The sequence below is a fragment of the Melozone crissalis genome, unplaced genomic scaffold (genome assembly GCF_028551555.1).
Source record: "Melozone crissalis strain CALT ecotype California unplaced genomic scaffold, PUWL_Pcris_2 ptg000034l_1, whole genome shotgun sequence".
Taxonomy (NCBI): domain Eukaryota; kingdom Metazoa; phylum Chordata; class Aves; order Passeriformes; family Passerellidae; genus Melozone; species Melozone crissalis.
Genome location: NW_026535812.1, coordinates 15,977,345 through 15,993,980, shown reverse-complemented (window position 1 = coordinate 15,993,980; position 16,636 = coordinate 15,977,345). Strand labels below are relative to the sequence as shown.

Sequence of the window (16,636 nt, the reverse complement as noted above, 5' to 3'; positions counted from 1 at the left end):
CTGAATTTAAGTACCTATGGCACTTCCTATGTTTGGTTAAAAACCTCTAATAATACCTGAATTTTGACATTATACCCTCTCTTGAAGGCCACAAGAAGTACAAGAGCATGGCTAGAGATCATGTGCCATAAATGAAGAAATAAATTTATTTAACCTTCAGAGGGGACCAGTGCCAAGAAAAACAAGCAGCTTTGGGAGTTTGTAAAGAGCAAATCTCTCTGGGCAGCCTCAGCCACTGCATTTGACTAATTAGAAGACTGGAGGTGAAAAGGACAAAGCAAAGGACTCTATTTTAGCAGGGCATTTGAGGTTTGTGATTTGGGGAATTTCAGGCAGAAAAATGAAGACAAATCAGCTTAGAGGAGAGACATCCAGATATGCAGGTTGCAGCTCCAACAGAAAGGGACAATGGGTGGCATGGTTTTTGCATTGTGAAGAATGTCCCCTTCATTTGCTCCTAGAGCTGTTCTTTAAAATTCATTTGGAAGGTGATGTAAAGTCAAAACTTTTCTCTTGGAGTTCTTTTACTTGGATGGAAGAGAAGAAAGAGTGGGGAGGATGCAGTTTGCCTTTCTGTACTTAGAGACAAACTTGAGTTATCACGGGAAGGTGATGCTTGTATTGTGTATCAGAGAAAAGCCCCAACACAACTTTCAGTTGCATCTACTGGCAACAAACAAGGTCCTAATTCCCAGTATCTGGTCAATCTCTTGGCCTTAGGAGTTATGGTTCACTGTGCATGGGTGATACTAAGACAGAACACCATAGACCTACATGAAGGCAGTGAATTTAGGAAGGCGTGGGATGGAAGGCAGAGCAGACAGTCTGTAAGCACAGACGGTTGTTGCTCATTTTTTGTTAAATACTGTTGCTACCCGCTACGAAGCATTAGCTTAATTAACTTGGGGACAAAATCTTCTGTCTTGGCGAAGTCCATCAACATCCAAGGAGTGTTTGGTCCATGTTACAAATATGAAAATGAAATGGAGATTTATTTGGGTACAGTCTAATCACAGAAAAGTCAGCCTGTCTCAGAGATGAATGTACGTACCATTTCAAAAGTAGACAAATTGGTACTCTACCCTTCCATTGCTTATCACATGTAAGGAGAAATTGACTTGAAACCCTCAGTTTTTTACCTTCGCTTCTCAAAGGTGAATGACATCCTGTAATTAAAAGCAAAAACAAGCTCTTATGCCCACACATTTGAATAAAGAAAAAGGCAGTGAAAAAACCTTGTCAGGCTGTTATTACTGCATGGTATTATCTGCTATTGATATTCCTGGTCTGACATTTTTAGATAATGCGGTCTCAGCTTGGGATTCGTGGATTCCAGTTCCTCTGCTGTGGTGTATTCTTTCATGGTTAGAATTTTCTGAACTTACAGCATTAAGATCCTCCTAATGATAGAACCAGAGCCCACTGTTTGCCTTATTTATGCAGTGTGATTTCACTCTTCTCTCTTAATGCTATTTATCATGGTTAGTCTGGTCTTATCCTCTGCCTCCAAAAGTAGGTGATGACTAATGCTTCCAAGGAAGGAAGGATAACAGAACCTCAGGCGTCCACAGCTGATTTCAGTCAGGTTTTTGTTTTTGATATTATTCATCATTTTACCTCTTCTATTTTAAGTTACTATTCTTAAAAATGGTCTTATGCCATCAGCCACCATTTTAGAAAAGGTAGTTGGAAAATTGAAGAGAGTTCTGAGTAAATATACATGAAAGAATCAAGAGAAATCTGCCCTTTACAGGGAGTTTAATTGATACTTAATTTAAATGCTTTGGTTTGATTTCAGCAATGATCTGGCTGCATTCTGAAAGAATCTACATAAGGAGGAGAGGCAAGTCTGTAATGCAGATGACTGGAGCATTACAAAATGCAATGGTTGAAAGTGGATCTAGCTAAATTTTAAGCCAGACATAAAGAAGCAGCTGTGATTATGGTGCCTAATTTTTTGTCCAAACAATGTACCTAATGCTGTGTTGGGTTCTCCAGCACTTGCATTGTTTCACTTGAGGCTACACATGCTTTATAACAAATAATCTTTAGCTCAGCTGAAGCTTTGCAGAGTGGTGATTTGGGATGGTTCAGTGTTAGTCAAGATGATCAATGAGAGGCTTTCAAACAGTGACCCAGAGAAGATTTAAGGGATTTTCTGGTGGGGATGAGGCAGTGAATTTGGGAAGGGGGTGTTGCCAGAGTGGTCAGTGAGTAAAGAGTCACAGGAAAAGCCTGTAGCAGTCAGATCAGGAACGGAGCTGTGAGCTGTGCATGACCAAGGATGGCTGAGGGAGGGTGACAGGCAGACGTGCAGAAGGCTTCAGCCAAGGCGGAGGTTTGGCACTGACAGAGGAGCAAGAGGTGTCTGTCCCTCTGGGAGCATTCCCAGGGACATGGGCTCTGCTGACAAAGGCTTTTCCAGCCTTGCTGAGTTAACTGTTGCGTGGCTGGATCTACCGAGGTTTGCCAGGAAGGGGCTCAATGAATGCAAACAGTGCCTGACAAATTTCTTACTTGGAGCAGAAATGTGGGGGCAGCTGTAGATTTAATCTGTAGGTTAGCATTGCAGTAAAAAATAACTTTTAATGGAAGAAGATAGCTCAAAAGTGAAACGTGTGTTTGCTGGCTGTGTTGCTGGCTAGCCAGAAAAGCTCTGCTGTTGCCTATTGGGTGTTCCTGTCCAAGCAAGGCACCACAGTGACACTCAGGCAGTGACGTGGGTAAGAGTAAGTTTAGAGTAAGGGAATTAGTTAGGCCCAGTTTTGCCTGTGCTATTTTGGTTCGTTGTGCACATCACAAATGTTCTGCTCCAGAGAAGCTCCTGATGGAAAGCCAGGCAGTATTGCAAGGAGTGGAGAGAGAACACTGGTGACTCTGGATTAGCCATGGTGCTCCAGCATGGAAAGGTCTGCTGAAAGGTGGGCTGTGCTTGTCTGTAAGCCACTGTCCCTTACATTTTTCCTTGTTTGTGGCCTTTTACCAGCCAAAATGGAGGGAAAATAATAGCAAGCTCAGAAGTTTAGCTTCAGCTTTTAAAAAGAAATTAATTCATTTTCTTTTTCTGTGATCTTGCAGAGTAGTTAGGCTAAATTTAATTGAGTCTGGGGAGCTGAGGCTGGAACAGATGAGGAAAAGGGAACTTGCTGAAAACACTGTCAGGGCACAGATAGCAAAAACGAGTGGCAGTATATGCATAACAGAAAATGAGATGGGGAGAAAGAGGAAGAGAAAAGGCTAATGGGGAAACAATTAGAAAATACCACCATGGCCAAAACAAAGGCGTTAGAGGTTAGCTGAGAGGATGCTGTGTGCCAGCTTGCAGTCAGCAGCTGAGTTACAGCACTGTGGTCTCCCTGCTCCCAAGCTGTCCATAGGAGCAGTCTGCTTTATAAGCTCATTTGTTGAAATTCTCTCTTTGCCTTCAGCCGTGCTCAGTGCTGTGCAACCTGGCTACTGGAGCAGATATTCTTGGTTTGTGCATCACACAACCCATCCCTGTCATCAGCCCAGCAGACCATGAAGGTTCAGTGGGACCAAGGCATGGTCCTGGGGGTGGGTAAGGAACATTCCAGAACAGGAATGGTGATAATCTAGTCAGTAATGGGATTTTTTTTCTTTAGCTTTGAATCAGCATGGAGTTAATGTCCAGGGTCTGAGGGTGCTTCATTGTAGCAGGAGTCTCTTTCATATTGGATGTCAAGCCAGAGGCTGAAAACCTGTCAGAATTAAACTCCAGGATGCTTTTAGCAATGGGTAAGGTACAGTCATCTTTGGATGTAATAACTCTGCAGAGTGCAGGCTCGTCCTGTTTAGCTCTTAAGGCTGACTGCCCTCATTGCTTTCTGCTCTTAGGACCTAGATAGTTGTCTGAGTTTTATTGCTGCTTTTACGGTTTTGAAGGATGTAGGAGGAGGAGACAGCAGTGCAGGTGAATCTTACTGCGGGAGTGGCAGTCATTTTCCAGGTCCATAGGAGCTGATGTTGGTGCTGGGAAGGGCCTGGCAGTGGGACCGTGGTTTGTGTGCCCAACCAGACCCATTGGGACTGGTCTCCTCTCCTGCCCTGTGGGGAGGACCTGCCTTTCACTTCTTTCTTTCACAAGGATGCTCTGCACTCTTACTGTGGGTTGGACTGCAGGCCTGTGAGCGAGAAAAGTCGTGTCCTTGCAGCTCAGCCTTGGGTCCATCTCCGGACTGCTCCTGCCATGCTTCTGTCTGCCTCATTTCTAGGCAGCTCCAGTGCCTTCCTTTCACTGGTATTGGAGGCCTAGTGCAGCAGGTTCGCTTACTGGTGGTAGGAATTGTGAAACCACTGTCTGCACATCGAGCAGTCAGGCTGCATGGCCAGGAAGAGACAGAAGTGTTGGGACTGGTGCTTGGCACCTGCCAGTTCCTGTCTCTAACACAAGGAGTGATGCAGGTGGTTGATGATCAAAAATTGTCACCTCCTAGTGTTGGGTCAGACATTGGGGCTTAAAGTAGAAATTACTCCTCAAGCAGGAAGCTGTTTTTTGAAGTAAATTTCCTGGTAGGAATAAGCACACTTGTGTATCCATCAGTTTTAACAGTCATTGCTCTTAACTGGAGGTGCTCACCTTGCACTGCCATGTGGAGATCTTGATCCTGTGTCTGGCACTGATCCTTTTCCATGATGAAATCAAATCTTTGCTGATGGGGTCACAGGTTTTGGTAGCCTTAAGGGGTTCTGATACCAAAGCAGTGCATGGGCAGGAGCAACAGGGTGCTCAAGAGCTGCAAAATTACCATTGACTTTTGTCTCTGTGGGATCTTCATTTCTCCATCAAATCTCAAATCCAGCTCCATTGGACCATCTGATGGTACAGCAGGACTATCATGGCTACCCAGCGAGTGTGGTTTGTGTGTGGTGAAAAACACTTGTTCATTGGAATTAACAGGATTTTTATGGGCAGCATTTTCAGCAGCATCCAAACCCAGTTCTCAAAAGTGATGTAGGCTTTTAAGAGGCCAAAGCCAAGATTTTCATAAATAAGTAATGATTTGGGCTGCCTCTGTTTTTTGTTACACAAGTCTAAAAGGAGCCTGGTTGTCAGGGGTTGTGAGATTCTGGCATTTATTCAAAATTGACATGCTTTTAAAATGTCTTAAGCTGGGCATTCAGAAATGGAGGCATCAAGAATGATTAGCTACTTCTGAAATCTGTTTTCTTAAAAGTCTGAATGAAAATCACTGGGGCATGGGGTCCTAAATGACATGTGAAAAAGTGCTAAAAGTGTATTTTGGAAGTGTGTGTGCCTGTCTGTGACTAGGCTTGTCCCCAGAGCACCTGCACTGTTGTACATTAATGTACTCAAAAAGGCCTAACAGGGAAAGGCAAATACATCACTACTGTGCTGAATGCAGGGTGGGATTGATGGGCTGCTTCAGGGTATCAACCTGTCTCTGCTCTGGTTTGAAGAGGAAAATAGCAATGATTATTGCAGGTACCAACAATAGCCTGATCAGTAATTCTCACCTGCTGGGGAGAGAAAAACAAATTTGCATCTCAAGTCCTATGTATTAGGAACAACATATTTAAAGTTAAGCATGCACCAGTTAAACTTATTTTGAAGGGTTTTGTAAGATTGATTTCATAAACCAGAAAAATAGTAGGATTGCAGCTGTTACTTCCCCAGCCTAAACTCCTAATGTAAATGTGACTCTCTCTGTGTCTCCTCAGACCTGAAGCATGTCTCACCCATCCTGGCTGCCCCCCAAGAGTACCAACGAGCCTGTTGGCCACGTTGCTGCAAGGATGGAGACCACGCACACCTTTGGCACTCCCAGCATCTCCGTGTCCACCCAGCAGACCCCAAAGAAGTTTGCACCTGTGGTCGCCCCCAAACCAAAGTACAACCCATACAAGCAACCAGGAGGTGATGGTGAGTATTTATTTTCTAGGAAGGAACCACAACTGCCTCGTTCAGAGGAACTGACTGCTAACGCAGGCCGTTCTTGATTTTGTTTGCTCTTTGTTGGTGAGTTTGTGAGAGCCTGCCTTTCTCAGGTCATTCAAATCAAGAAGGAGGTTAAGGTATCTCTTCCCCTTGCTCTGGCTACCTACCCTCCTGAGAAGTGCAGGGCTGGGGGGGGACATGGGGACAGATCTTTCTCAGTTCTAGTTGAAAGCAGATGTCCTATCTCCAGGACTGGTACTTTTCAAGGCATTTTGCTTGTTTGGTCCCTGCTGGCACATAATGATTCAAGGAGCTTGGGCTCAAGCAACCCTTTTCATTATTGGTTCTTTCACCCCTGCACAGGGGATTGCTTTACAAACAAGGGGTTGATCTGTGGCAAATAAGTATAATTGGAAGTGGTAGGGTATAAATTCGGCCAGTGAGTCTGGAAGTGTTTTCTCTCCAGTGTGCTGGATGGATTGTTATAGTTTTACTTCAGTTTAGTTTTCTCCCTCTACTATGGAACACTCTTGAATATGAAATAGTAGGGAAGATATTTAGATGACCATTGCAATGGTTTCTGGATCTGTTATGTCAGCGAAACAAATGCCTGCCAGTCACTGTGTGTCAGCCTCCCTCTACTTCTTGCTGTGAAAGTCCTCCTCTTGGATGAAGTTGAGCAGCAAGGGTGGGATTTGGGTTCCTGGCTTGTGGACACACAGAGGGGAGTGAGTTTCCAGGAGCAGGAGTGCATGGCTGGGAGCACCCCTGGAACTTGCAACTGGAAACCTGCAAACTGGAGCACCTGGGATGCCCCTGGCTGACAATGGAGAGTTTGTGATGGAACTGCAGCAGAAACAAGTGAAGGCCAAGGATTTCAGGGGAGAGTGGTAGCTATTCTGGCCAAGCAGAACATTTCTATTTCTTGTGATTTACTGTAGGTAGAAATGGGGGGAAGATCTTCCCCTCCTCCTCTCCAACCCTTCTCCAAAGAAAAGCTCAGCTGTACTCAAGAAAATGGCCAAACCAGCTTTTGTATTTGGTTTGGTATGCTCTACATTGTTCCTTCACTGCTTTTTCCTCTTTTATGTTGAGTACAATAAGATAAATATCACCTGTATATTTTTTCCTCTTTCTGCTCTATCTTTTGGAAGCGTATACGTTTTCAGGAACACTACAGAGTAATGGAAAAGAGAAAGAAAAACAAAGCAGCATATTAAGTCTTACACTTGAGTGATTTTCTAAAGTTAAGGACATTTTATAGGAAAGTTGGAAAAGCCTGATGAGTGTTTTGGGTATTTTTTGTCTGTCGCTCTAACTTCGGAGAATTCAGAACAAAAAAAGAAAATGTGTTGGAGGGGGAGAAGCGAAGTCATATGCACCTGTTCTGCTGCCTTCCATAGCAAAACTTAGTGAGAAATAGGAAGGGAAAGACATTTGGAATTTAAAAAGTAAAAAATAATCCATTTCTGAAATGCAAAGAAAATGTCACCATCAAGTCAAGTGGAAATTCTTATTTTCTAATTCTCTTGCAATCAAAAATAATCATGGAATATGGCCCTTTTTTTCCTAGGAAATCTGTTCTTGATCAGTCAGGATTTTTTGTGTGAAAAAGGTCAGTATGTCTTAATTGTCAGTGTTTTAGTGATTGTAGGTCTGATGGTATGTGGCTCAGGAACATCATCACCTTCTAAAAAAGTCCTGTGTTTCTTGCCATGTGTGGAAGGAAGTTTTCCCAAGGAGCAGAACAGGCACTGCAGGCTGAGAAGGGGAGACAAGGCACTCAAACATTTCTCATTGTTCCTGGTCCTGCAAGCAGTCAGGCATTGCTGGGAACCAGGAGACCTTTGGGAGCTCCCAGGGGACTCTGTCAGTGCCAGTCCCTTGCCTTGTCTGACACTGGGCTTTTAGAGATCCCATCATTATCTGACAGGCCTGGAAGAGCTAAGGCTTGGCCAAGACCTGGCCAGAGGTAGGCTTAGTGATGTGACAACATGCCTGCAGCTTTAGCTAATCCTCTTGCAGAAGGTGACACGCTGCTGGTTGCTGTCAGCAGCCCGTGCAAAGCCATTACCATCCCTATATAACCCTGAGAACATGAGGCTTCTGGGATCTGCCAGGCAAGGGCTGGGGTGAGAAATAGTTAGCCCAATGTACTTCCTTCACTTGCTACGGCTCCCTTCTCTCTTCCAGGCTCCCTAATTGTTTTTTCAATGACCTCCCTGGTTTCTGCAGCAATAATTCAGCCTGGGAGATGGTTCCAGGCCCCACTGGTTCCCTGCTTACAGGGGCACTGCCATTTTGCCTCAGTTTGTCCTCTGTTGGACACAGATCTTTCCCACCTGGTTAGCTGTGAATCTGTAGGTAGGGGAGTGGCAGCATCCTCTCAAACCTGATGTGTTTTCATCCCTCCTACCCTGCCAAAGCTGCATATCTGGAGGCACATGGGCTTCCCATGCATCCTTCTGCTGGAGATGAGTGGGAGCAACAGCACTGCTCTGGGGAAGGGTTGTCCTGCTGCTATCATTGGTCAAGAAGTGGCTGTGCTCCTCACAGCCTTGGCTGCCCCAGCAGGGTCACTGGAGTTGGCTCCCTGCAGCCTTTGTAGTTCTGGAATCTCCCTGGGACACTGGCAAATTCTGTTCCTGGTAATTTCTTCAGCTCATTGCTGTTAATGTTTATGATGTGCATCCTCTGGCCTTGTGGTTCTTATTATTATTTTGTAGGTGTGTTGCTTGTACGTACAGGGTCTGTTCAGCTGATCACATTAGTGGTTTTATTTCTTGATCATATTGAAGGCAGAGGGGAAAGACACTGGAGTGAAAGACTGTGGAGCAGGTGCTGTGTGTATCCCCCTCTCCCTCCCATCTCCTACCAAAGCATTTCCTTAGTGTCACCTTGACTTCAGTTTTACTTTTTATTTCCTGATACCTGCACAAAACTCAGCCAGAAGGTGCTGATTAAAAGCTGCTTAATGGAACTTTAACAGAAGGTTAGAAATGGTTACATGACTGAAACAAAGTGAAATGGCAGCAGCCAACAGTTTATAAACAGGAACATTTTACTGTGATTTGAAGCACTCAAGGCATGTGTTCAAACCACTGAAGTAGCAATTTTCCTGGTGCTGCCAGCCCCCCTCCGTGCTGTTTGCCATGCTGAGTTGCTGCAGCTTGTTTCACACCAGATTTATCCACTCATCAAAGCAGAGACCATGTCTTGCTCTTGCAGGGATCTGCCTGGGGGCCCCTGGGTATGACTGCAGCAGTGATAGAAGTAATGATCATAATGGTAATCATCATCAATAAGGCCTGAGCCCTGCTTAGCATTCTGCACAGTCTCTGCCGTGCAGGCAGGCACAGCCTGTTTGTACAGGTCCTTCCAGCACCTGCTGTGGTCTGGGCTGTGTTTCTGGAGGATTCAGTGCTGCCACTCCCCACTGTGATGCTTTGCAGGGGATTAACCTTGCCTGGTCCTGGGAGGTGTGAGCAGCACAGTTCCTGGCAAGCTGGTGCTCATCATCTTACAGAGCTCCGTATTTACCCCCCAAAGAGAGGAGAGGAGAGCTGTTCAAGCTTGGGGAAGATGTTTATCTACAAGGTGGACAATTGTGAATTGGCAGGAAGTGTAGCTGCTGAGGAGTTAGGCTGGAAATCAAAATTAAGTGTCCAGATGTCTGAGCAGTAGCTCTAAGAGTTTAACTGGGGTCTGGGGTGGTCTTTGGATGGAGCTAGATGTGTCTGAAGTTTGACAGCATCTTCTGTTCATGCTGGAGGAAGATGAGTCCTGAGATGGATGAGGCATCAACCAGCCATGGGTCCTGACAGTTTGCTTCTTATATATTTGGCTTCTTTCTCCATGCTCATGTCTTTGGTATTGCCTGCCCTCTCCCTCTTTTCCTCAGCAGACCCTGTCCAGCAGTGTGCACAATGGGTTTTGTCCCACACCAAAAATCTCTTAAAGAAACTAAGATTTTTCTTCGGAGGAGTTGGTATTAATTTTGTTTCATTTAAGAGCAGTGGATGTCCCATCATTTAAAGTGCTCAGGATCAGGTTGGACAGGGCTTTGAGCAGCCTGATTTAGTGAAAGATATTCCAGCTGATGGCAGGGGCTTTGGATTGTATTATTTTTCAAGGTCTTTCCAATCCAAACCTTTCTGTGATTGCCTTTCCTCCTTTTCCTGCCACTTACTTCTCTCTTGCTCTCCAGCTTTTAGACTTATATTGGCATTTCAGCATCTTCAACAGAGCTGGAGCCTTAGGGAAACACTGCCACACAGCTGTTCCCATCTATGCTGGGCTCAGGAAGATGGAAAGGATTTATAGCTTGCAGATGAAGCAAATTCCATCTTTGCCTTAGTTCCAGAAAGTGGGGCCTCACCCTGCAGGGCACACTAAGGAGGTGTCTGGTGTGGGGTGGGGTTGGTGATAGCTGATCTGCTGCCTTAGTGCCTGCTACTGTGGGGCTGGTGCTGCTGGGGTGGCACTGGGGCTTGTGTGCCAGAACTGGGGGCTTCGGAAAGGTGTAAAATCTGTTGTCAGTCAGAGGTGCTCAGAAGAGCCTGAGTCAGGGCCACTGGATGGCTTGGGAGCAGTGAGTGACAAACTCTGCAGTGTGAGTTGCCTTTTGGTTTGGATCCTTTTGGTTTGAATCTTGTTTTGGTAACCACAAAAGTTCTTTCCCCCCTTGGTTCCAAATGAAGCTCTGCAAGTCCAGCAGAAACACGGCTGTGCTGGAACAGGTGGAGCACAGTGCTGAGCTGGGGAGGCTCAGCTGGGTTGCAGGGCTGGCTTTCCAGTCCAGCATTCATGAGCACTGGTGCAGCTCCCTGGGGATTGAATGTACCTCCTCTGCCACTGTGTGCTGTCACTTGAAGGATGATTTCTTGGTGGTAGGAAAGAAATTGAGTCCATCCTTGCCTACCAGGAAGTGACAGAACATTGAAGGGCTCCCAGGAGGTCTCCTGCTCCTGCAAAGATGATTCTTTCCACTCCCTAAAAACCAAATCTGTCCTATTCTTGCAATGCCTGTTGTTTGTATGAACAGGACCATGTGTTTTTCTCAAGCTGCCTGAGAAGGCTGAGATGCTGCAGTGCCAGCCCTGGTTAGAAAGGGATGTGCAGCAGCATCCCTCACAGGGCACTCACTCAGTTTGTGGGGCTGCCCAGGGCTTGGAGGTGCTTCTGTGTCACACTCTGGGGCTCTCAGGACATGCTTTACAAAATTAGCCCCGTTAGTTTATGCTGTTGGGTACTTCTAAATTCAGTATTTATTAGTGCTGATGTCTCTCCTTCTAGCTGCCATCCTTGGTGAATATACTATCTGCAGAAACATTTAACATGGATTTAATAATGGGAACTAAATGAAGGGATGAGCCTCAAAGCAATCTCCTCCTTTCTCCTTCCTTTCCTTGGGCACCTTTCAGATATGGTGAACAACAGGTCTCATGTGAAGGCCTTTGAGGTTTTAATTGCCTTTTTTAAAAACAAGTCTCCTTCAATTTACCTTGGTTGGAGGAGGGGGCAAATGACTGATGAGGCAAAGCAAATGAGCAGGACCAGCTCCAGGGCAAGGCTATGCCAGGGACACCAGTGTGTGTTCTTGAACCCAGCTGCTCCAGGTTTCCCAGAGCTTGACTCTCTGTGCCCTCCTCTTTTTCATGGGCGTGGAGGCTTTTGAGCACTGGTGAGTTATGTTCTGCTATGTCTGTAGGGGACTGGGGGCATGAACTATCAGGCTGTTTGTTGTTTTGCTGTTGTGTTTAGGGTTTTTTTTTTCCCAGGCAGATATATCTAGTGGGTTTTGTTTACAGCAGCTGCTATCAGTAGCTCTGTCTTAATTTTTGAAGCTTGAGTATGGATTTATTGGACTAGACATTGTGTGTTATAGCTGTGCTGTTCCCTGCTCTGCAGTCTTTGACAGTTCATAGAAGCCAACAAGGTCCAGAGTCTATTCATTATTTGTATTGAGAGCCCTGAAAGAATAAATTCAGGCTGACCTGAAAGATTCTGTGTTTTTTTCATTTTTTTCCCCTGGTTGCCTGTGCTGGTTCTGTTCCATAGCAGGAGGAGTTCTCACTTGTGGAAGGGCTGTGCTGGGTGAGAGGCAGAGAGGTGTTGTACCTGCTCCTTGAAGTATCTCAGGAGCTTCTGCAGTGCTGTGCTGGTTGTTGGAGGAAGGCTGGGGTGCAGGCACAGGGAGCTGTCTCATCCATGCTCCTGTGGTGGTTTTGTGTGTGCATTGTTCAACACTAACATCAGATAATGCAATTATCCAGAATTGCACAGCTAGCAGGAGCTGGCTGTCTTGCATATGTTAGGAGTTATGCCTGTGGACCATTGCTACTGCCCAGATGAGGCATGGGAACATGTTGTTACTCCGAATTGAGTTCTGGGAGTACCAGAGTATTTGCAGTGGGATCTGCTGGTCCCTCTCTTGCTCCTCATCTCTGCCACTAGCTGAAAAAAAAATCATTGATGCTTCATGGGGGAGGCAGTGTCTCAATGGTGGCACAAAAAGATAGGCTGAGAAGTGCTCTAACACTTTTCTGGTCCCATCAGTTGCAATGGATGATGTCCCATCCCTCACAGCACCGAGCTCATGGAGTTGAAAAATGTGGTGTGAATAGAGAGGTGACCTTGCTGTTGCAAGTCATCCTGACCACAGCCCCCATGTTAGTGCTTGTTTCTTAGAAAAAGCTTTTTTAAAGTGTATATTATAAACTTTTAAAATCTTTCTTAATCCTTCCCTCATTTTTCTATGTGTTTCTCATGCTGAATGAGATGCAGCAGATGAAGCAATACTTTATTCATTAGTGTTAGAACTGCATCATCCACAGGCTCTTATAAAACACAGCTGGTGAAAATGATCTTGAAACTCCAGGCCTCTTTGTGGTGGGCTTGCTACCTTCACACAAGAGCATTTAAAGCACAAGCAGAGCCCCTGAACGCTGCAGAATGAGTGGGAAGGTGGGGGTCCCTAGCTGTGAACCGGTGCGGAGCACCTTTTTGGAAACGTTCATTGATTTCTCTCGAAGGAGATTCCTCTCTCCTGTTGGTTAAGAACCGAGCAAAACCAGTTGGAAATGAGTGGTGGTTCTCATTTGTGTAAAACTGGGTTTAGACTGCCCCAAGCAGGCTGGGCCACGTTGAAGAGGGATGAGACCAAGCTGGTGCCTTTGTGCCTGGGCAGCGTTGCTCCACTCAATAATTCTGAGTTACAGGCACAGGGAGTTTTGCCCAGCTGTCCCCAGCAGAGTGCCCAGTGTCAGGACCTGGGAGTCTCACCAGTGGGAATAAACTGGCTCTGTGTGGGGCCTTCTGTCTTGTTAGCATTCATCCCAAAAAGTTGTTTTGTTGGATAAGAGTGTCTGCATCTGCTTTTTTTTTTTTTTTTTTTTTTTGCCAGAGACAAATCCATAGAACTGTGTCTTGGCTTGGCTCTCAGGATGAGCATTTTCTTTTTCAGATTCCACCTCAGGGAAAGGCCTGGGAAGAATGCAGCATAACACAAGTGCATAAAAACTGTTATTGAACTAGTATACTTATCTGTAGTTCACAAAATGTCAAGTCAAGCCACCAGGTTTTATTAAGTATTCTGACCATGTTTTGTTAGAATTACAAATATTAAATTTTCACAGGCTCTGGAACACATTGCCTCTTATTTGGGAACTACTTGAAGTAGTGCCTAGCCTTGGGTTTCATTCTGGTGAGTGGGTTTATATTTTCTCAGTTATTTGGTATCATAAAGCAAACACTGCACTTCTCAGCAGGTAGATTCTTAATTTTTTTTCTGCCCGGACTATTTTTTCTCATTTTCTTTTCTCCTGTCTGTCTGTTCTTCCAAGAGACTATATTTAATTTTTCCACTTCATTATTTCGAACATCAAATAGTGATTCATCTTAGCAGTGGCCTGTTCTGTGAACCACAATAGTTTGGGTAGAAGAAAGAAAATGGGCAAAAAAAGGGAAGGGAAAAAGAGAAAGAGAAGACATTTCTGACACACTGAAATGGAAGGGAAGTATCGTTTAATAACTTGAATTGCAAACGTCTGTCATCAACCATTTCAAACCTTTTTTTAACAGATAATGTTTGTCCTGTATGTAGTTTTACAGGGCTGTGGTGCCCAATCCAAGCAAGAGAGCAATGCTAATGCAGAAATAGCTTGAATTCAAGCAGGCAGCACTTGTCCCTTTTATTTTGATCTGAAATGTTAACATCCTCCAGATGCTAGTCTGTTAAATAATAACAATTGTTATATGATAGTTAACAGTGTAGTAATTTTTTTTTTTTTGCCATTCTTCACACAATGCTGCTCTTCTACTCACTGGAAACTAACTATTGCAGTAAAGGATTATATGTGTGCTTTTCTTTTTCTCTGCCTAAAGCTTTTTTATTTTGCCAGTCCTGAGTCCTGCTAAATCAGAGCAGCCAGTAAATGTCTCTTGGATTATCTTACAGGTTGGTGTAATAAAAGGTTGGAAGAATGAATGAGCAACTCTTGAAGCCACAGAAGCCGTACTTGTGGCCAAAGAGCAGGCATTTCTAGCAGTGAATCCTACACAATTACAATTTGGACTAACTATACCAGGCCTGAAGTATTTGTTGCTAAGCAAGCATGTTTAGATGGACTTGGCACAGGAGTTGAGGGTCTATGAGCAGGAGTGAGAATCCTCTGGCTCTGCTTTGCCTGGGGAGGGAGATTTTGCAGGAGATGAGCAGGGATCTGCTCTAGATCCTAATAAGCAGAAAGTTTCCTACTATCTGAAAATTCCCCTTCTGACTTCTTCTTTAACCAGCACGCACACTGCAAAGTCACAGCTGTGGAGGAAAGTGCAGGAGTGCTCCAGGGGCTCAACTGGGGATTTACCCAAACTATTTGAGGAGATGAAGTGCAAAAGACTCACATGTCTCTTCCAAGTCTTAATTCCTGTGATGACAGTGACTAAGGAAAGGTTTTGGTTTCATCTAGATATGACCCCAATCAAAAAGCCAAGCCTGCTGTTGAGGGCTGGTGGGTAGAAATTGCACTGTCATGACAGCTGGCATTTGTTGTGCCAAGCATTGAATTTATGGGAAATGACATGGAGATGAGGAAGGAACCTGTGCTCTGGTCATCTCTGTTACAAAGCCCACTTGAGAAGTTCTATCAACTGGTGTTTCTTAATACTCTGCACTGTCTGTGGTGTGAGGGTGTGCCCAGGGGTCCTGCCACAGGAGTTGTCCTGAGTGAGCTGGTGGGAGGAGAGGAGGCCCTCAAGGGTATGAAAATGGTACCAGAACAGTGTGGGTAAGCACAGTCTTTTGAAAGTAGGTTTAATAGAAGAAAGTATACAAGTTTGAAATTTATGTTATAAAAAGTGAATGTGATGAGGGTTGAATTCTTACTAAGTGGGGACTAATAGTCTCTGAGGTTGATGGCCCCATTCTTAGAAAACCAGTTCTTTGGTTCTGAGCAAAATCAACTTTCCTCAGCTTTTTGCCCCGTGTACCCCTCAGTACAAGCTCTCAATTTGTGCTCCAAATTTCCTATGCCCTCCACTGGCTCCATGCCCTATTCTTTTTTGCAGAGGACGCAGTGCCAGGCTGTGGCTGCTTCTGCATGAGCTGGGAGCCTCTTGGGCATCCCAGTAGCTTCCCTGGGACTGCTGGACACCTACAGCTGGATCTGTTTCCAGCTGCTTTCCTTATCCACAGCAATCCATCTCAGCTCTTTGCAGAGAGACTCCAAGAAAGGTGTCAGCTCACCTCTTAGCCCCTCAAGTGTTACAGTCAGCTTTACAACGTGCTGTCAGACCCTTCAAGGGAGTGCTCTGACCCAAACTATGCTGTGTTTTTGCAAAGTTTATTTTTCAAGAAGGTAAAAAGGAGTAATCGTTGTTCCTAGGCCACTTCTTAGGAAGGATAAGAAAAGGAAAGTTTCTCAGTGAGGATGCAGGAACACCATTCTGGCTGTCAGACAGTGAAGCACAGGAGGTAAAAGTCAATTCTTCTCCTTTCCCAGTCCTGTGATTTAAAATGTTTGAACGTGCACTTCAGAAGCTGGGGAAGTAAAAGCCCCCAGTTGTGCCTGGAGACTCTCCAAAGGCCACGGCGAGCGAAGGGGCTGCGCAGTGTTAATACAGTCCATCATTCTGTAACGAGGCCGATGTTCTTGTATGAGCCGTGTCAGGCTGTTGTCTGCACGCTGTCTTTGCTGATCACAGTAATCGGGTCATAAGAGAGGGAGAAGTAATAGCGCGTCTCTTAGCAACCAGCCCCAGGAGAAAGAGAAAATTACTCAAACAGACTATCCAGCCAGGGAAGTAGAAAGATGAAATTTTCTGAAAGTCTGTCGGAAAGTGCTCAGGGACATAATTCTTTTATGTGTGAGATCCTTACAGGCTGGATCCAATGGTATCACACGCTTTTTTTTTACCTTGTTGTCTTTCTGGTAAACTTTTAGTTTTAATTGGCCTCAGAAAAAAAAAGGGGGAGAACTCCATGAAACAGACACATTTTGAAAACATAAGGGACTGATTTTTTGTATTTTTGACAATGCCGAGGAGGGAGGGAGGAGAGGTCAGTGTGTCTCAGGCAGGAGACGAGGGGAGCCTTTTATCTCTGCGCGAGTGCTTTGAATGCTTCCCGTGTCACTGCGAGCCAAAGCATCTTGCTCTATCTGCCAGTGCTGCAGTGGCCTGTGCAAAACAAACTTGTTGGGTCTCCATTGCATTGCACAG

At 45.1% G+C, this 16,636-nt stretch overlaps 1 protein-coding gene across 3 annotated transcripts in view; it reads left to right on the top strand.

Moving 5' to 3' along the window:
• Positions 1-5,709: 5,709 nt before the first annotated feature.
• LPP (LIM domain containing preferred translocation partner in lipoma) overlaps positions 5,710-16,636 on the top strand; it is a 200,726-nt gene continuing 189,799 nt past the window's right edge. For all 3 annotated transcript variants that reach the window (XM_054282953.1, XM_054282950.1, XM_054282952.1), the window contains exon 1: positions 5,710-5,902. In XM_054282953.1, the coding sequence (XP_054138928.1) occupies positions 5,710-5,902 (193 nt within the window). The remainder of the gene's footprint in view (positions 5,903-16,636) is intronic.